We start from the raw sequence: 20,206 nt of genomic DNA on the forward strand, positions 1-20,206 counted from the left end.
TTTAGATTAACGTTTGATGTGATGGTATAGAGTCTCTCCTAACTGTTGACCAGTAGCCAGAACCATGTTGCCTTGCTGTGATGTTGTCTCCACTCTGCAGTGATAAAAACTCATCTGAACCACTGAATTTGGACCTAAAGGAATTGTATTCTTCCACAAACCCAAAACTAGACTCCTCTAACGCTAAGATACAAAGAGCAGAAAGGCTGTTACAGAGATTGGTGTTGTTCACATCTGGAGGATGTTACACCCACGCATGAAGGAATATACTCAAGAAGACACTCAGTTAATAATAGACTAGATTACCTTTTCATGTTTAAAAATCATGTAACCTTGGCTAAAAGCTGTATAATTGGCCCAATAAATATGTCAAACCATGCAGCAGTCTCACAAGCATTAGCATTTAAAAACGTAACATAATTTGGGGATTCAATTTTAATGGATAAACAATTTGTTGAGAAAATTCAAAAAATATTGACTGAATTTGTAATGATAAACAATACAGAGGATAAAGGAGGAGCCCAACTTGGTCCCCGATACTTCCCATCTTGATGCTCTGATGAATCCAAAACCAGACATCAACAGGCCCTCAGCTTCAGCACCATTGACTGAGCCTGACGCAATGGAATATGTGAAACCATGCCAGAGGCGGACTTAGGCAAAGGTTTGTAATTGCCTTGGGCACCGAACTACCAGGGCCCCATAAAGAACTTAATAAACTTAGGGTTAAGATTTTTTTTCTAAAAATCCTTACGCAAAAACAGCATCAGAATGCCTATAATTCCCAAGCAACTAGTGTCTCTGCAACCCCCCTCTACAATGGACTATTCCATTAGTGCATCCACAGAAGTGATTCAAGGTGTAAACAGACACTGAAGAGCAACAGTTCACACTTAAAAAGATCTAGTTCAGTTCATTCAGATGAAAATGAAGTAATTCACATTCATTTGTTCTGTTTTTTATTGGGATAATTGAGATGATGATCATGTGTTTAGTTATTAATCAATGGTGTTAGAATGAATCTGTGTCGCTCCAGTCACTTAAAGGTACAGTGAGTAGAATTTTTTGATATCTAGTGTTGAAGTTGCATGTTGCAGCTGAATACCCCTCACCTTATCCTCCCCTTCCAAACATGAAAAATAACCTGTGGCAGCCTTCAGTTCTCATAAAAACTCAAAAGGTGTTTAGTTTGTCCAGTCTGGACCAATGTAAAAAACATGGCAGCCTCCGTAGAGAGGACCCCCTCGATGTAAGTATGAAGTATTTAAATATAAAGGGCCTGTTTTAGGGTAAAGAAAACTACAATTCATACAATTTAGATGAAACGAACTACTGAAAACATCATGAGGATTATTCTACATTAAATTTAGTTCCCTTTCACCTAAATCTTACACACTGGACCTTTAAACACTGAGTCCTGTGTGTGTCGCCTCTCATGTTTTACTGAGCGCACACATTATGTGGATGACTCATTTTTCACAATGTTTAAATGTGGCCTCATAAATTCTGGAATCAAACAAACACCAAGTTACTTCATGTACTGATCAGGTCCTGATAACTAGTGATTAGTGTGTTTTAATTATAGTGAGTGCAGGTCAGAGTGGAGGAGGAAACAGAAACTCTTAATAATTAATTCTACATTTTTTGGTTATTTCTACATTTTTTGGTTATTTCTGTAACTCCATAATTGACCTCCTATCTTCCATGTGAATGGACAATATGGTACATTCTTATTGTACAGAGATCATATTGTTTATGAAAATAATATTTTACTGTGAGCGCATTTGTTAAACTGTTAATATGTTTTGTTGGGTTGGGAAGAAGTTAAAGTTTGACTTACTTAGATAAATAAGGATAGAAAAAGGTGAAAAACAACATATGCGGAGGGCCTATGTTCGTTTTGGGCCCCCAAATTGCTTAATCTGTGCCACTCCCACACCACACCAGTCGGACAGACTGAACGGAGAACTAGACGCAATAAATATGCACGTTTGGTGCCCCCTCCTGAAGCAAGACTAAGGTTCAGTAGCTCCCAATGTTGGAAGCATCCAGGACTGACGGCTATGGCCTAATCTTCAGGCCATGGTCTGAGCAAGGCATTGTGGAAGCTGTGGCTCATATGTCCAGCCCAGTAGACAACCTGGCTCTGTTTGAGAGGCAGCTGGGACAGTTTGTCAAAGAATACTGTCCAACAATGACTGAACTGAGATGACAAATGAACAAAATAATCAAACAGGACTTCCACAAGATCGCCTCCTTCTTTACTGATGTAAGAATGCTCCTCCTGAAACAACATGACTGGAATCATCTGGACAATGCGGCATTCAGAAATGCAATAACTGAGCTGATCACTGCCTGCAGGACACCTTTTCCCATCAGAATGAATCTAATTTACTTTCCAGTCATAACAACAGAGTTCTGTACTGCCTTCTTGGCACATGTCATAACCTCCACAGTTGCCTGACAAGGGGATAAATCTGAACATCCCCACTGGAGGCCTACAAAGTGCATCTCAAGGAACATTTCCTGGAAAAAATGAAACCAGAAATTTCAGCAGGAATCAAGACAATGTGCATCACCTGGAAGACAGCATCCCTAGAGACTACTCTAGAGCATGTTAGACATGCAGAAGACCATTTAGAGCAAAGCAGGTAAAACATGGCACAGAAAAAGCTTGACAATGCCCAGTTTACCATATATCAGCCTATGACAGGGATGGCAAGTGGAAACCAAGGGAGAGGACATGGCAGAGGCTGAGAGAAAATGTTTGGTATCAGAGTTCTGAGTGGTCAGTGCAGACTCTAAGACCCTGATGTCTGTCATCTGTGTGGCCAACATGGACATTGGCATAAAGACTGTCCTTCAGCTCAAAAGCAGAACGATCAGATTGAGAGTGGGAGGCGGGGGAACCAATGCCACTCACGGACCAGCCTGCACAACACACACACAACACAATGCTGGGTAAGTCACTGTGTTCTGTTATTTTTTCCTGAGTTCTCATTGACTGTTTTATTTAGTAGACTAGAAGGAACACACTATTGACACCTACACTCTTACTAGGTTTGGTGAGTTGGACCCCTAAAGTTATCCAAATGAGTGAGCATGAGGTTGAAAGTTGACAATTTATTGCAACACACAGCAAACTTCTGGCAGTGTATGAAACATAAAAGGTACAAACAAATAGAGCTCTTTCATAAAAAATAAAATAATAAAATTCAAATAAAAGTGTCCTTTCTTCTTTATTAGAAGTTAAGAGTTCAGTCCGTTCTGTGGTGTGTATGTAAAGATCTGTTCATATGAATACTACCCAGGTAGATTTTTGTTATTTTCTTATCTGTGTCGGAGTGAAATGAAATGATGTCTGGGATTCTTCGAAAGGGATACCACGGCTGGCCACACCATGTTCCGTGGGTTACACCGTACTTCTGGCCTTTGTCCTAATTTTCCTACCCTTGTGATTGTCTGCACCTGTTCCTAATATGTTTCACCTGTGTTTAATTATCCCTGCCTCCCTCATGCTTCTAAGTCTTGTGTGTGTTCGTTCAGGCATCATCATGTAGTTCATTCATTTTTGTACAAAGTCAGAGCATCTTGAGGTCCAGGGAATGACTCCTGTGTCAGAGGCCTATCCATACCTGGTTCTAGGCTTCATTATTTTTTTAATTGCCAATTTGTTTTTGTCAGTTTTTGTTGTTTGTCTGGTTCCTTATTTCACTTCAGTGGTGTGTTCCAGCCATTCCTTGCTTCCTAGTGTTTTCTCAGTGATCAGATTCTTCTGTACTTCATTTAATGGACCATGTTTTGCTTTTGTACTTTTTTGTTTTTCCTTATATTGAAATTGGCTGGTAATAAATTACTCTTTTTGTTATTCACTTGGGTCCTGCTTACCTCATTCTGACATGATTGGCAGTTTCAGAATATCAGCTCACATTTTTGATAGATTCAGGTGCAACATTGTCTACCCTAAAATAACTGGGTTTGCCACTCAAAGAGTGGTAGAATATGTACAACTGTGGGTGCCTACACCAAGCCACTATCATGCACAGTTTATTATTTAACTATAAAACACTCATTCCTACTGTCCAATCAGTGCCCAGTCAATCTTATGGCCAGAGACCATATGTGAATTTTTGGCATAGTTCTGGCATCACACCCAGATGGTTTAAAAGTTTCCAAAATGCCTGTGGCCTTACAGTTTCCATCTGCATTGCACTCATTTTTTAGTGGTCACTGCTGCCATCTAGTGTGGATTCAATGATATCACATCTTATCTCCTGTGTGCATGCTGACAGTACACAGGAAGGAAGTTTCATGATATCTGATTCATTGCACTGCACCATGAGTCGGTGGGGACAGATGAGAAATTTGAGGTTAGTTTTTTATGGACCATAGGATTTGTTCATGTAGGATTTGGGACCATGGCTCTGTAGTCAACAGACCATGACTGACTTCAGTCCTCTAGAATGGGAACCTAGAATGCTGTACAACAAAATGAGTGATGTCTAAAAGACACAATTAACATCTACTGCCTAGGTTGAAAAAACTGTTAAGCTCATACTCGTACTTCAGATTACAGGCCTTAAATAAACCAATACCCACAAAAACGGGTGCACAATACAGTGAAAACCATTTTTTGATTTGCTTCTGAGGACTGGAGTTCGCACAATGACTCCCCCCGTCAGAACACCCATATATCCTGTAAAGTAAATTTGAGACAAATAATGGCCATAAAGCTAGTTTGTTTACATTTCATGTTGCTCAAACTAGTCTCACTTATCTTGGACATTTGATCACAGCTAAGGGCAAATCCCTCTCTCCAAAATGCATCTAGGCTGTTCAATCAGTGCCAAAACCAACCACTAAGAAACAAATGTCTTAGTAATGACATCATACTCCAGACTATTCCAAACTATTCAGAAAGAGAGGCACCCCTCTCTTTCATGGTCCATGGTAAAAATCTCAGTTCACATGACAAACTGACTTGGGACTGAAGAAGCAGACAAAGAGTTTATTGACTCTAAAACTTCTTTACAGTCTGTTCTCACGTAGGACTGCCAAAGATGCACTTGCTGTATACTTAGGATTGTTGACCAAAAATATGGTTACATGACATTTGTTTTAACACAAAAACATGCAGCCAAACTAGAAACTAGTTAACCAAGCTTGATCCTGTTGCAACTGGTGTTTACAAGCAGTAGCTGCAGTGGAAAAGGCTGTGGTTGCATCAGGTGACAGAGTAGTATATGTGGAGCTTACACTCATCATTCCTCATTCAGTGGCTCACATTCTACACACATTTTATGAGTTGTTATTATATAAGAGTTGTGAAATTCAATGAAAAAAGACCATGGCAAGAAGATATCACACCACACTGCTAGACATAACTAATAAAAAACTGAAGACATGTAATATTTTTAACCCAGCAACTCCTAGAACAGCAGGTGGTGAGAAGATGAGAAGCAAGATAGTGGCACGTATAGACTCAGTGGCTATTTTTGTTTATTTATGTGTGCTAAGTCTACTGGTTCAAGCACTCTGTTCACAGCTGAACTATGGATGCACAGAACTGCTTAAAATAGGACAGCAGGCTAAGGTTTACACCACCAAAAGCCTGGACTACATCCCAAACGAGATCCTACATCGGAGGAGCCCAGCGGAACATTCATCCTACCCCCGAGGCATCAGAGGCGGCGCAAAGGAAAGGAAGCAGAAGCGGGGCAAGAGAGTGGGCCTCAGAGCTAGGCTATGAGCTAACCCCCACAGACCATCAATACAGAGTCTCTTCCTCACAAACTCCCTTTCACTCATCAACAAAATGGACGAAATAAGACTGCGGATTACTTTGCACTGCTTGGATAGCTATGTGATGATCATCACAAAGACCTTGCTCCAGAGCACCATCCCAGACACAGCTAACAGGCCGCAGTGTTTACCGAGTGGACAGGACTGCAGACTCCGGGAAGAGCAAAGGCGGAGGAGTATGTATAAACGTGAACAACAACTGGTGTACATCTACAGACATCATAAAAGCACACTGCTCCACAGAGATCGAATACCTGGTTCTGAAATGCAGACCATTCCACATGCCAAGAGAGTTTACTGCTATCTTAATCACAGCTGTACATACCACCACATGCTAATGCTAAGATAGCCCTGGAGGAGCTGTACGATGCCACAGCCAGCTGAACACACACAGAACAAGACCAACTGTTAAAACTGTCCAAGTCCGGAGGGAAGAATCCACTTCACTGCTGCAGGACTGTTGTGAAAACACAGCCTCGGACTTATTTGCACAGAGCCCAGACCTGGAGGAATACAGCTCATCTGTCCTGGCTAACATAGTTTTCTGTACTTGGGCTCTGCTCATCACCAAAACCATCAAGTTGTTCCCAAACCAGGAACCATGGCTGGATAGGAATGAACGGACTCAGCTCAGAGCATGAGATAATGCCTACAGGTCAGGAGACAGTCTGGCTTACAGTAATCTTGACGGACTACAAGAACAACTACTCACAGGCCAGCCATGATGCCACGCTTCCTGATGTCCTGAACCAGTTCTTTGCTTGTTTTGACAATCACACCAGCAGAGTGTGCCACAACAGTGCCACCAGGTGAAATCAACTCTGTTAAAGATTGAAATCACCAAAGCAGCAGGACCAGACGTGGTATCAGGCCGCACCCTGAAATCAAATCATGCTGACCAACTAGCAGGGGTGTTTACCAACAATTTCAACCTCTCCCTGCAACAGTCTGTGGTCCCCACATGCCTTAAATGCACCTACATCACCCCTCTGCCCAAAAACAAACTGTCAGAGACTATCGCCCAATAGCTCTGACACCAATTGCAATGAAGTGCTTTGAGAGACATTCCCACATCAATAACCTGGTCCTCAACACCTCAAAAACCAAAGAGATCATCGTGGATTTTAGGAGAACCAGGAATACCTCACCTCCCCCTCTTCACATAAAGGGTGAGGAAGTGGAGAGTGTGAATGACATCAAGTTCCTGGGAATCCACATCAGAAAGGATCTGACGTGGGCCCTTAACACCTCCCACCTGGTGAATAAAGCTCAACAGAGGCTCTTATTGAGGAAACTCAAAAAAGCACAACTCCCCCTAAGCTCCTTGTCAACTTCTACAGGAGCACCATAGTGACAATTCTCTGTCAAAGCGCCACCGTGTGGTACACTAGCTGGACAGCAGAGAACTGGAGAAACTTGGCCAGAATATTCAAGACAGCACAGAGGATCATGGAAACCAAGCTCCTGACTCTGGACACGGTATATGCTAGCCGTCTACACAAGAAGGCTAGCAACATCAGCAAGGACCCAACCCACCCAGGCCACAGTCTGTTTGTCGCCCTGCCATCGGGGAGAAGGTACAGGACAATAAGATCCAGCACAAACAGACTGAGAAACAGCTTCTTCCCCAGAGCTGTGGCCACTATCAATCCATCACCCCCCCTCCACACACACACACAGACACACCCACCCCTGTAGCTGCATATCAATCAGTCCTGAGTGAGCCAGCACCCCCCCAAACTGTTTTTTTTGTATTCAACTGTTGCACACTGCACTATCTGTACATTTAAAACCTGCTGTACATTTTATTGCATTGTTATTTGTATTTTTATTATATTATTATAATTATTATTATTATTGCTGTTGGCTAGCAGAGAGCTACCAAACACAATTTTGTTGCCCTCGTACAATGACAATAAAACCTCTTGAATCTTGAACCTCATGACTGTCTCCAGGTTCTAGAAGTCTGCTCACTCAGACCAGCCTATTTCTAATGCGGAGATGGAGCTGTTTGTTGATGGTTCTGTTTCTTGCTCCACAGACACCAGTGTGAACCAAGTAGGTTTTTCTATAGTAACACAACATGAAATTGTGCTCAGTGTTAAACTGCCATCACATTTTTGCACAGGCTGCAGAACTAGTTACACTAACAGAAGCTTATAAAATGGCCTCTGGTAAAAATGTCAATATTTACACCGATTCAAGTAATCGGTTCAGTGTTGTGCATGAGTTTGGTGCACTGTGGAAACAGGTTTTCTCACTGGAAATTTCACATCATAAATTGTGTCTGCTTTTTTTTTTTTAAACTTTGATTTTAATTTTCTTTTTACATACAGTTGCAATCTTCAACAAACATGAAAATGCACATTGTCAGGGACAATAGTAATTTGGATTATGCCATTCAGTCGATTTTAGCAAAAAAAAGTCTTGAATTTGTAAAAATTTTAAAGTCTTGTTTTTGTAATCCAAATTTTGCATTCTATTCTTGACACCTCAAAGTGTTCCCCTCTTTAAGAATGGTGCAGAGAGCAGTCATATCTTCTGTCTGCTTTTCCATCTGCCATCCTTCCTGCATCCATCTCTGTGGTTAAATGTGAAGCTCACACTAACAGCTCTGACCTAGTTTCATATATGGACTCAGTGCTTTTGAAATCTTGTTTTGGTCTCACCAATGTCCTCAGTGTTCCAAGAACTGTTGAAGGATGCACTCTGGTACATTTTAAATACATCTGTGTTTACTTGGACAACATCCCGATGTCTTATGAACACCAAGTCCAGATCAATCTGCAGCACCTCCTCGAAAAGTCACTGTTCGTAAAGGCTGAGATGTGTGGGTTTCATGCCACGTCTGCATCTTTCCCGGGCTACATCATCGCCCAGGGCAGCATGCAGGTGGACCAAGAGAAGGTCAAGTATGACGTCCTGCCCGGTTCCTTTTACCCGTAAACAGCTGCAATGGTTCCTGCATGGCGACTAACAGTGCAGAGGATGGCTGTGTGTCTCAAGCTCCTTCACACCTTTGCTCTTTTTCCCGTTTTTTGTTATTTATTCTGCTTTATTCTGCACTATGCACACTTACCAGGCATGCCCTATAATACAATATGATAGAGAACAACTTCTGCACATCAGGTGGTGAAAAAGTGTTTTCCACCGCCACCAGCAAACAAAGGGGAATACCAGTGATGGTGTTTACTTGTTGTACCTGGAGCATGGAGGCGGTGAAGGAAACGTGAGATCCGGCCTCCACTACCCAGTATTCTCCTGGCTAATGTTCAGTCTCTGGATAATAAGCTGGACAAACTTCGGACCAGGATGGTGTTACGATTACGAGAATAGAATCGTTATTAAATATGGTGAGAATAAAGTCCAAAAGATTAAGTATCTTCTTGTTTGTGAAACCTATGCTAAAGTACAATTCCACGAAATGCTCCACGGCCCTCATTTTAACAACTCCCCTCCTCTAAAACAACGGGTTACAATATTTACGACTTTATTCTCTTAATTAATTATCGCCATATTTAATAACGACTTTATTCTCGTAATTAATTCTCGCCATATTTAATAATGACTTTATTAATTAATTCCCCCCCAAAATGTTCTTTAAAATGTGGCCCTAATACTCCATCGTAGAAAAGAATGTAGAAGAAAAAATTAATTAAATTACAGAGTACTGTGTAATAAACAATGAACAACCCCCCACCCATGCCCCCACTCAGCTCAACGTGACCAACACACATATTACTGGTTACTTATGCAACACAAAAGGTACAACAATAACAGGCACACATTCAATTGGGTAGTACCTCTAAATTTGTGAAATAGGAAATAAAGGGTTGCCATTTGTGGAAAATTTGACAGTACATCCTCTCAACATGTATTTAATTGTCCTTAGCCACCGGAAGATGGCATTTATCAGATTTGTCTTCCACTTCCAGATACAGTTCAGATACTCTAGACTTAGAGAAATGCGCCCTGTATAAGACCTTAAATTCAATAAGTCCAAGACAAGCACAAGAGGTGGTAGATCGTATCCTCTCTATTGCCTATTATCTAATATTGTATATCTAATAATAAAGGTGAATGGCCAGATATAACAATACCTAAATAGTCAGAAGAATTTACACATTAATTTAGCACACTGTCAATAATAAAGTAATCTATCCTAGAATATAAATGATGCACGTGGGAGACGAAAGAAAATTTTTTAATAGAGGGGTTACGAGATCTCCACGGATCAATAAGAAGAGAATATTTTATACATAGCAGATTGAGTCAGATTACGAGGATTAGACCATCCATGATTGAATCCAAAACACAATTTAGATCCCCTCCAAGGATCAGCAGGTGATTATTCAAGAAGGGGATGTTACTCAGCAATCTGTTAGTGAATTCAACATCATCGAAGTTCAGGGCATATATATTTACCAACAACAACTTTTTTTGCATTAGGGTACCAGCAACTATGAGGTAGTCAGTGGATGAGAACTGAACTTTTTTTTAAATCAAAATGGCGACTCCTCTAGCTTTTGAATTTAAGTTTGAGTGGAAGACTTGACCTACCCAAGGAAAATGTAACCTATCTTTAATGCGAAGGTGAGTCTTCTGTAAAAATACTAAATCAGAGTTTAAACGTTTCAAGTGTGCAAAAACCTTAGATCTCTAATCTCTAAAATTACCCTTACCTCTGATATTCCAATTAATAAATCTGAGAGATGTGCCTGACCCAGCAATGCTGGGATCTATATTGCCATTAACCTTTTAAATATAAAAAATAAACAAATGCAAATGGTCATAGAGAGCCGAGGTGGGACACCCTCCCCGCAACATACCCTAAACACTAATACACCCAAAGTCCCCATATAACCACAGAACAAAGGAGACAGTTTCCCACAATAACCAAAAGTTGTCCACAATAGTGTTGAACAACCCGGGGACTATACAGAACAAACAAAGGTAGGAGAGAAAAAGAGAGAGAAAAAAAAAAAAAACCTCCTGCCGATTTCATCACTATTTAACAGTATGCGCTCAATGATAAAAAAGTTATATTAAAAAGACTCACATTACAAAATATTGTTTCACCTAAAGGTGAACATTCCAACAAAACAACAAAGATGACCGCCTTAATAACACAAATCAAATTTCCACATAGATCAGATGGATACAGTAAAGCACGTGAAAATACAAATTAACAAATAACAGTAGTGCTGATCTGATCTGAAGTACAAAAATACAAATTATGGTATAGCCTTGTTATATAACAGTATCCAGTAAGATTGAGGGGAAAAATTGCCTGCTATAAATAAACAATAGTGACACTAACCTTGTTAGTGCAACAAATCAGAAAACCACCTAATACTAAAACAGAGATCTGAAAAGCTATTGGAGCTCACCCAGAAATCAAGGTTTTGACATAGTCGCTTGCTTCCTCCGCTGAAATGAAGTCCTTCTCAACACCGTTGTATATGATGCGAAGTTGCGCTGGATGAAACAGACCATATAGAGCACCGTCAATGCCACGAAGTTGGGGCCTGACCTTGTTGAATGCAGCCCGAGCCCGAGCTATCTTGGCAGTGTGGTCAGGGAAGACTGAGATGATCAAGTCTCCGGCTTTAATTTGTCGGAGCACTCTAGCGCGTCGTAAAATGTGAACACAGTCACTGTGATAGTGAGATCTGCACACAATGGCTCATGGACGATCACCGGGCTTGGGCTTGGGTTGGAGGATCCGGTGGGAACGGTCCAAAAGCGTCTCCTTTACCAGATCAAATGCTTCCTTCAGTAAGGCAGCTACAGCAGCAGCGGTATGGGTGTCAGGACCCTCCGGTATTCCCACTATCCTAATGTTGTTACGCTGTGATCTTGACTCCAAGTCTTCACATTTATTTTCCAGCTTGGCTATGTTAGCTGTGAGGCTCTTGATAGTAGTTTTCATCTCGGTGATGTCATTGGAGCACTCAGTGAGTGCGTGCTCCATCTCTCCGACTGTACCTTTTAGCTTGGACATGGTAGCATCGGTAGCAGCTTTATCATTCGCCAGCTGTGTCTTCACCGCTTGCAGGTCAAGCTTGATAGTATCCTGGAGTTCCTTTTTAAAAATATCATGAATATCTTTCCTCAGCGAGGCCAGCAACTCGAGCTTGAGGGCAGCGGTGTCAGGGTTAGCGTGCATCGAGGCGACCTCTGCAGGAGCCAGCGGCTCACTCAAGGATGTAGTCGCGGTTTGCGGACCGGGCCGCAGTTGTGTCTGAATAGTATTGCGAGTTTAAGAGTCCTTTCCAGACATTTTACGAGTTAAACTTCCCAACAAAAATAACTGCGGAGTAAGACTAGACTAAATATGTATATATATATGACCAGAAATGAAAGCGCAGATGAATTACAATTTTAATGGAAATCGGCAGGAGCTTCCAAACTGATGTCCTACTCCATTGAAGCTCAGCAGCGCCCCCTGCGCCCTGACATCTTGGTGCCAGGACAACAACCTCCATCTCAACATCAGCAAAACAAAGGGGGTGATTGTGGACTACAGGAAGAGACAAGGAGTAAAACACACCCCCTTTCCATCAACGGGACTATGGTGGAGAGAGTCAGCAGCTTCAGGTTCCTCAGAGTTCGCATCAGTGATGACCTGACCTGGACTCACCACACAGACTCCATCAAGACAGCCAGACAGTGGCTCTTCTTCCTCTGCAGGCTGTTGAGGCTCAACATGGATCCCAGGATTCTGTGCAACTTTTACAGGTGCACCATTGAGAGTATCCTGACTGGCTGCATTAAATTTTATTTGAATATTTTAGGTCTATTGTTATTTTATATATTCTATTTCATTTTTTATATTCTATTTCAATTTTTTTCTTGTGTAAGTTCGGAGCATGTCTAGAGCCTGGGAGCCTGGGAGCCTGGGACTCAAGCATTTCATTGCCAGCAACAACTAAATGTAATTGTTGTGCATATGACAATAAACCTTTGAATCTTGAATCTGAATCTTGGGGTTTGCCAACTTCTACCAAAGGTTCCAGATCAACCGAACTGTAGCCTCCCCGCTAACAGCCCTTAGCACCTTGAAGATACTGTTTCAGTGGACCTCTGCAACAGATGAAGCCATTCAAGACCTCAAGTCCCGGTTCACATCAGCTCCCATCTTCCAAGTGACCGATCCTGATTGTCAGTTTGTGGTAGAGGTGGACATCGCTGATGTTGGAGTAGGGGCCATCCTGTCCTAGAAAGCTGCCACCTACCAGAATCTCCACCCAACTTCTGGCTGTCAAGATGGTGCTGGATGAATGGGGTTACTGGTTTGAAGGGACTTACCATATGACCCTTGTTTATATCCCCACAGCCAAGAGACTATATTCCCAAGAAGCCCGATGGTCCCATCTTTTTCCCTCTTCTACAGGCCAGGCTCGTATTAAGCCCAACACCCTGTCCCATTAGTTTCAAGAAGAGGAGTGTTCCGTCCCTGGACTAGAACCCACCCTTCTTGCTCTATTCATGGTCGCGGCAGTTACCTGGTAGATAGAGCAGAGGGTAAAGTCATCCATGGAGGATCAAGCCGGTCCATACACCCTGATCGTCTGTTTGTTTCTCAGACCCTAAGGTCTGATCTCTTTCAGTGGGCTCTTGCCTCCAGGCTTTCCTGCCATCCAGGGATCCAGAGAACCCAGGACGTACCATTGACAGAAGTTCTGGTAGGCCACAATGGAGGAGTAAACAAAGGACTTTGTGAACACCTGCCATCCTGATGATGCTTGACTGGTTCTGCCAAATGCCACTCGGCCAAAGAAAAGAAGAAAATCCCTTTGGTCGTCAAAGAGAAGAGGGAAATCATGTTACATCACAATTTTTGTCTCCATGGCATCCCAGTAGAAATGGTCCCCATAAGGTACATGCCGAAGTGTCCTTGGGAAAAATATTTAACTCCAAACTTCCCCTTTTCATCGAGAAAGTGCTGCACATAGATGAATGTGTGCGTGAGTGGGTGAATGTAAAATTGTAATGTAAAGCTTTGTCAAGTGCTTTATAAATACAGATAATTTCTATCAACATTCTGGAGGGAGTTCAGCTTCCTGATAGGGGCCAATTTGAGCCTGAAACTCCTAATATGGGACTGATCACCTGCCTGCCTCTCCCTGTGTCTGCTGAGAGCTGCATTCATGAACAATTCCAACTGATTATATCCAACTGTATCATGTTGCAGCTGGGTCCTGCATTTGACTGTAAACTCATTATTGAAGCACATATGGTGACATAAGAGAAATTTAAATCCATTGTGATACATGCATGGTTGTGTCTGCATTAATCCAACACTGGACTTACCACCAGGCCAGTCTTGAGGATCAGGAAATGGATAGTCTGTGTGACATCAGCAGCGTGCATCAGATTGTGGTAGGGATTCTTGTGCTTTCTGTAGCCCCCCTCCAACGAGTCCGCAAATGATATGAGAGCAGACACAGGAACCTGACATAAAAGCAACAGAACAAAGAAGCACAGTGACAAATGAACTTGCACCCATAACATCTCCAGACCCACAATGGAGAGTTAAAAATCAGAATTGATGCAGCAAAACCAGACAGACCTTTGTTTATTACATGCAATTTTCTCCTGCATCGAAACCGGGTGTCTATAATGGCCAATATGCAACTACTCCATTGAAAGATGGTTGGTGATTTGGGTGTGTTGACAGCTTCTGTAGCTTCAAGGCACTAGCTCAAAGTTGGCATTACTTAATGCTTACATTTTTCCATTAGTCCTTCTTGAGACAAGAAAAGCTTTAATACTTTTTTTCACATTTGCAGAGCCCCCAGCACCTGCCAGAACTACCATTTAATAATACTTTGAGGTTTTTCAGTATTTAGAGACCATTTTAGCATAGAAACATCACTTGTGACAGTTACAAATGACTGCTGATATGGTCAAGGATCTGAGATCTATGTATTTGTAGATCTTAATGCTGTATTTGACGCCATTTACCATCATATGCTATTGCAGAGGATAAATCCTTTAATTGACATTATACAAACTGTGTTTGGCTGATTTAAAGTTTACAGTATTGATTGGCACAAAATTTACTTTAGAACCAGCATCTCTAACCAAAATAAATGCTTCAATGGCAACACAACTCTGGCCTTCCTTTGGTCACAATCCTCCCTTCCTTAATGTCCTCAACAAGGATGTAAGATCACCATCCATGGGATTTCATTTTCAAAATTCATCCTCCTTCAGGCTTCCTGGGAACATCCTGTAACTATTTGGGTTTTTTATTTTGAAAGTCCAGCCTGAGACACATTTTCAGCATTTAGAAATGCTGCATTTTGATCACATGATCCAGGTTGGTGACAGAGAGACTGTATGTACCAATTTCTGAGAGAGAGAGAAACCATGTTGTAAGGTTGTAAGGTCCTATCACCATCCATGGGATTTTAAAAATTCAGCCTCCTTCAGGCTTCCTGGGAATATCCCCTAACTATTTGTGGATTTTATTTTGAAAATCCAGCATCTTACAGGCTTCTTGGAAAAATTATGTAACTATTTGGGTGTTTTATTTTGAAAGTCCAGCCTTTTTTAGGCTTCTTAGGAACATCCCGTAACTATCTGGGGTTTTTATTTTGAAAATCCAGTGTATTTTAGGCTTCCTGGGAACATTCTGTAACTACTGAGGTTTTTATTCTGAAAAACCAATCTTTTTCCGGCTCCCTAGGAACATCCTGTAACTATCTGGGAGTTTTATTTTGAAAGTCCAGCCTTTTTTAGGCTTCCGAGGAACATTCTATTACAATGGGGGCTACTTATTTTCAAAATATAAGATCATTATATGTTTCCTGGTAATATCCAGTTACTATTTGGGTTGGGGGTTTATTTTTATTTAAATTGTCAAAAAGTGAAGCAAAAGCTCCCTCCCTCACCTGGTCTTGAACCCAGACTCACATCACATGGTGCAAATGCTTTAACCACTGGACTAAAGCAGAGTGTGGCAAAAAAAATTGAAATCAGTAAATATAAAGAGTGTGTCTATGGGGTTCCTATGGATACTCACTGATTTGATTAGCAACACCTGTCCCCCCTTCATTTTAGAGAAACGAAGAAGCTCCAGAGCACCCCTGAAACAAATGCTTCTAACTCAAAATCTATAAGTCCTATCTGAGAAATAAATATCATGAGAATCCCAATACTTTGGCAGACGTACGCATATGTTTTTTATAAGTTAAAGTTAAGAAATGAGACTGTGAGAGCGAGTTAGAAATGTAGTTTTCTCATCGGGAATCATTTTTTGAGATTAACATTAGAGTCAATGGGGAAGCCAGAGTGCTGTGCTCTAGCACCAGTCTTCAAACAAATGTCTCTTACTCAAAAACTATAAATCCTATCTGTGAAATGAACAGATAATCCCGATACTTCCCTGAACGTAAAAATCTATTTTTTATTGCGGAGAGTTAAGAAATGAGACCATGGGAGCGAGTTAGAAATTTTTTTCAGTTTTTCTCCTTTTCTGACTTTTTTTCCCAGAATTTACATGGCAGTCATGAGACCGGAAGACTTTTCTCGATAAATTGACCTAGCCTAAACTACAGCACCGAGAGATGTCAGCGTGACATGTGTGTGTGGCAAACGAACTATATTTTCACCTCATGTAAAAATCATGTCTGTCGGACTCCGTTTGTGGCTAGGAGAAGTGTTTAAACACGAAAAAAGTGGCTGAAAAACGCCCGTTTTTGCCCTGTCACTCTTTAGGGCGAGAGACCTTGAGTCCCTTTTGTCGGTTTCAGACTTTTGAGCGAATAATTGGACGAAATTCTTAGAAAATCATAGCACAGGATTAAACGTAATTCTGCATGTTTTTTTATAGGTTTCGAGTATGTGCACCCATAATAAACACGTGGAATAATAATATAAGTGCCAATGCATGCATTGCCAGCTGGGGTGGTTCATCACGTGTGCCCCCTGCTGGCAAGGCACCCCTAATAAAAACAACCTTAGGTTTCTCTTCAGCAGTGTAGCTTTGCTGACAAAGAGTCACAGCTCCATTTAATCCAGTATTCCTCCATCCCTGAATAGCAAAGTCTTTATCAATTTCTTTAATCTCCTCCCCTCAGTTGCTAATACATCATCAAGCACAGAAATCTCAGAAACAGCTGAGAATCCTACTAATTATTTAGACAGCTTCTGTCTGATCACTCTTGAAACTACTTAGATTTTTAAATGTTTTCTTTACACTGCACGGGCATGGCGTTGAACATTGATTACACGCCATCAGAACACAAGGTTGTTGTACCTCAGACATACAATCGACTCCAAAGTGGACATGTAAGACAAGAGTCCAGGCCTGATGACATCTACATAGAAATCATGACTGAAAATCACAGCTCCCCCCCTGGTGGCAACAGGAAATGTCTTGTTTTTTGCACGTCTTACACTTTGATTATTTCCTCCTTGGCTATTGACCACAACCATATACAACTTTGTCAGAAGGGCCTCAAGACATTGATGATGTAGGCATATGGAAACTGTGAATTAAGATGAACACCATGATAGAGGCAGGGCGTCAAACTTCAACAAGTCACCATGACACACGGAAATGCTGTAACTTCAGTGTACATAGTTTGATCTCACTCAAATTACATTTGTGTAACAACAGCCCCCCCGAAGACATTCATATGATTTTTCAAAAAGTGGTTGTGGTAAAATAGCTAAAAAGCGCTCCCTAAAGTGCAGCCCCGGCAGCCCCACGATACACCGATATGTAGAGACGTGTTTTATCATTAAGAACAAAAAACTCTCTTGGATCAATATGCTAGACATTTACATTTACATTTAGGGCATTTAGCAGACGCTTTTGTCTAAAGCGACTTACAATAAGTACATTTGTCACAAGAGAGAAACCACAACATATCACTGTCGATGGGGTAAAACGAAATATAGAAACAATTGTCAAGCTCTCATCTGAGGATTGTAACTGCTATTTGTGAAAGATTCTTTAAGAGCATAAGGGAGGGAATCCATCTCATCAAAGAAGTCACGGAGAGGACCAGGAGGGCGATAGATCACCACAATGTTGAGTTTGAAAGGAAGTGTGAAAGAGACAGCGTGGAATTTAAAAGCAGACCAAACAGGAAGTCGGCCATTTTGAAAATAAGTGGCCAATTTTTACCATTTACAAGTGTTGTAATTGAACAAACTCCTCCTAGGGCTTTCATCAGATCAACTTTAAATTCAGTGAGTGTCATCTCAACAACATGGAGATTAAAACCACCTCGATTTTTGTGTGTGTCACATGGTCTGACCGTGGCATGGTGTCAAAGTTTGATGATTCACCAAAAAAGAGGGATTTATTATAACCTCTCTGTGCATAATCCATTCAGCCACAAAACTCGTTGACACAATCACAGTCCTACCCTGAACAGATCCATGTGTCAATATTTACTCATTGTCACAGCGCAACCTGCTGGCGACATGAAATGACATGTTTTATTATTTTATGCACTGCTGCTGGCTGCTTTACAATAGGTAAATTAAAACAAGCATGAAGAAAACTAGAAAAGGAGTGGCGCTGCAACAATTGTGTTTAAAATCATCTAGCCTGCAAAGATAGTATTAGAGTTATAAAAAGTCCCTCCACAAAGCAAGAGCTGCTTACTACTCCACATTAATAAATAAAATAAAAACAACCTCAGGTTTCTCTTCAGCACTGTAGCCAGGCTGACAGAGAGTCACACCTCCATTCAACCCAGTATCACTCCCTTAATAGCAATATCTTTATGACCTTCTTTAATGAAAAAATTCTAATGATTAGAAATAAAATCTACAATCTCCTGCCCTCACTTGACATTAATACACCATCAAGCACAGAAACCTCAGAAACAGCTAGATTTGGACAGCTTCTCTCTGATCACCCTTGATCAGCTGACCACAACAATCTCATCCTCTAAACCCACAACTTGTATCTTAGATCAAATTCTACCCCTAATTAATATTACTTTACTGAATATAATACATCTATCATTATCAGCAGGATATGTACCACAGTCCTTTCAAATAGCCGTATTCAAACCCCTTCTCAAAAAACCCACCCTGGACCCAGAGATTTTAGCCAATTACAGACCAATATCCAACCTCCCTTTCCTGTCTAAAATCCTCAAGAACGTTGTAGGCAATCAGCTGTGTGAGTTTCTCCAGGAATTTAATGTATATGAAGACCTTCAGTCAGGGTTTAGAGCACAGAGACAGTCTTGGCAAAAGTCAAAAATGACTTTCTAATAGCTTCAGATCAAGGATTTGTGTCTGTCCTTGTCCTGTTAGACCAGCATTCAACACTATTGATCATCAAATTCTATAACAGAGATTAGAACAGCTAATTGGCATTAAAGGAACCGCCCTACACTGGTTTAAATCCTATTTGTCAGATCAATTCCAATTTATGCAAATTAATGATGAGCAATCTATGCGCACCAAAGTTAACTACGGTGTTCTACAGGGTTCTGTGCTCAGCCCAATTTTATTATCATTATGCATATGTCTTCCCTAGGAAACATTATCAGGACACACTCAGTAAATTTCCACTGCTATGCAGATGACACCAAGTTATATTTATCAATGAAACCAGAACAGTGTAATAAATTAACTAAACTTCAAGCATGTCTCAAGGACATAAAAACCTGGATGACCTGCAATTTTCTAAATTTCTAATACTTGGTCCTAAACACCTTAGAGATACATTATATAATAATATAGCTGCGCTAGATTACATTGTCCTTGCTTCCAATAAGGCAGTCAGGAATTTGGGAGTCATCTTTGATCCTGATTTGTTCTTTGATTCTCACTTAAAACCAATTTCTAGAACTGCTTTCTTTCACTTATGTAATATCTCAAAAATCAGACTAGTCCTCAAAAAAGATGCAGAAACACTTGTCCATGCTTTGTCACATCCAGACTTGATGGTAACACTTTATATTAGGGAACACACAAAGTGAACATATCCAAGCACTTGATTGTAATTCATGTAAAACAACTTCCTTACATACCATCAATGAGCAGTAATTAGGAGGTTATTAAGGGAAAACTGTTAATCAATTGAGTAGTTGCAGAATAAGTTCATTAGGAATAAGGCATGATTAAGTGCTTTATAATGAATAATAATCAGAATAAGAATCAGAATCACTTTTATTGCCAGGTATGTGAACACACACGAGGAATTTGACTCCGGTTTTACTTAGCTCTCTTAGTACAAACAGTTAAAAAAAAACACAAACATAGACATAAACAAGAACAAAGACAACAACATAAAAAGCTATGTACATGTAAAAAAGCTAAATAGGTACAAATAAGTAAAAATATATATACATAAATATCTGATGTGTAGACAAGGAAATGTTTCTGTTTTGGTGCAATGGTGAATAGTGCATGGACCAAA

The 20,206-nt window shown here is 40.8% G+C and overlaps 1 protein-coding gene across 1 annotated transcript in view; it reads right to left on the reverse strand.

Moving 5' to 3' along the window:
* LOC109637328 (dual specificity calcium/calmodulin-dependent 3',5'-cyclic nucleotide phosphodiesterase 1C-like) overlaps window positions 1-20,206 on the reverse strand; it is a 105,114-nt gene that overhangs the window by 68,816 nt on the left and 16,092 nt on the right. The window contains exon 3 of the mRNA XM_069531810.1: window positions 14,119-14,259. Coding sequence (XP_069387911.1) covers window positions 14,119-14,259 — 141 coding nt within the window. The remainder of the gene's footprint in view (window positions 1-14,118; window positions 14,260-20,206) is intronic.

Source organism: Paralichthys olivaceus, chromosome 9 (assembly GCF_024713975.1).
Source record: "Paralichthys olivaceus isolate ysfri-2021 chromosome 9, ASM2471397v2, whole genome shotgun sequence".
In the NCBI taxonomy this organism is placed as follows: domain Eukaryota; kingdom Metazoa; phylum Chordata; class Actinopteri; order Pleuronectiformes; family Paralichthyidae; genus Paralichthys; species Paralichthys olivaceus.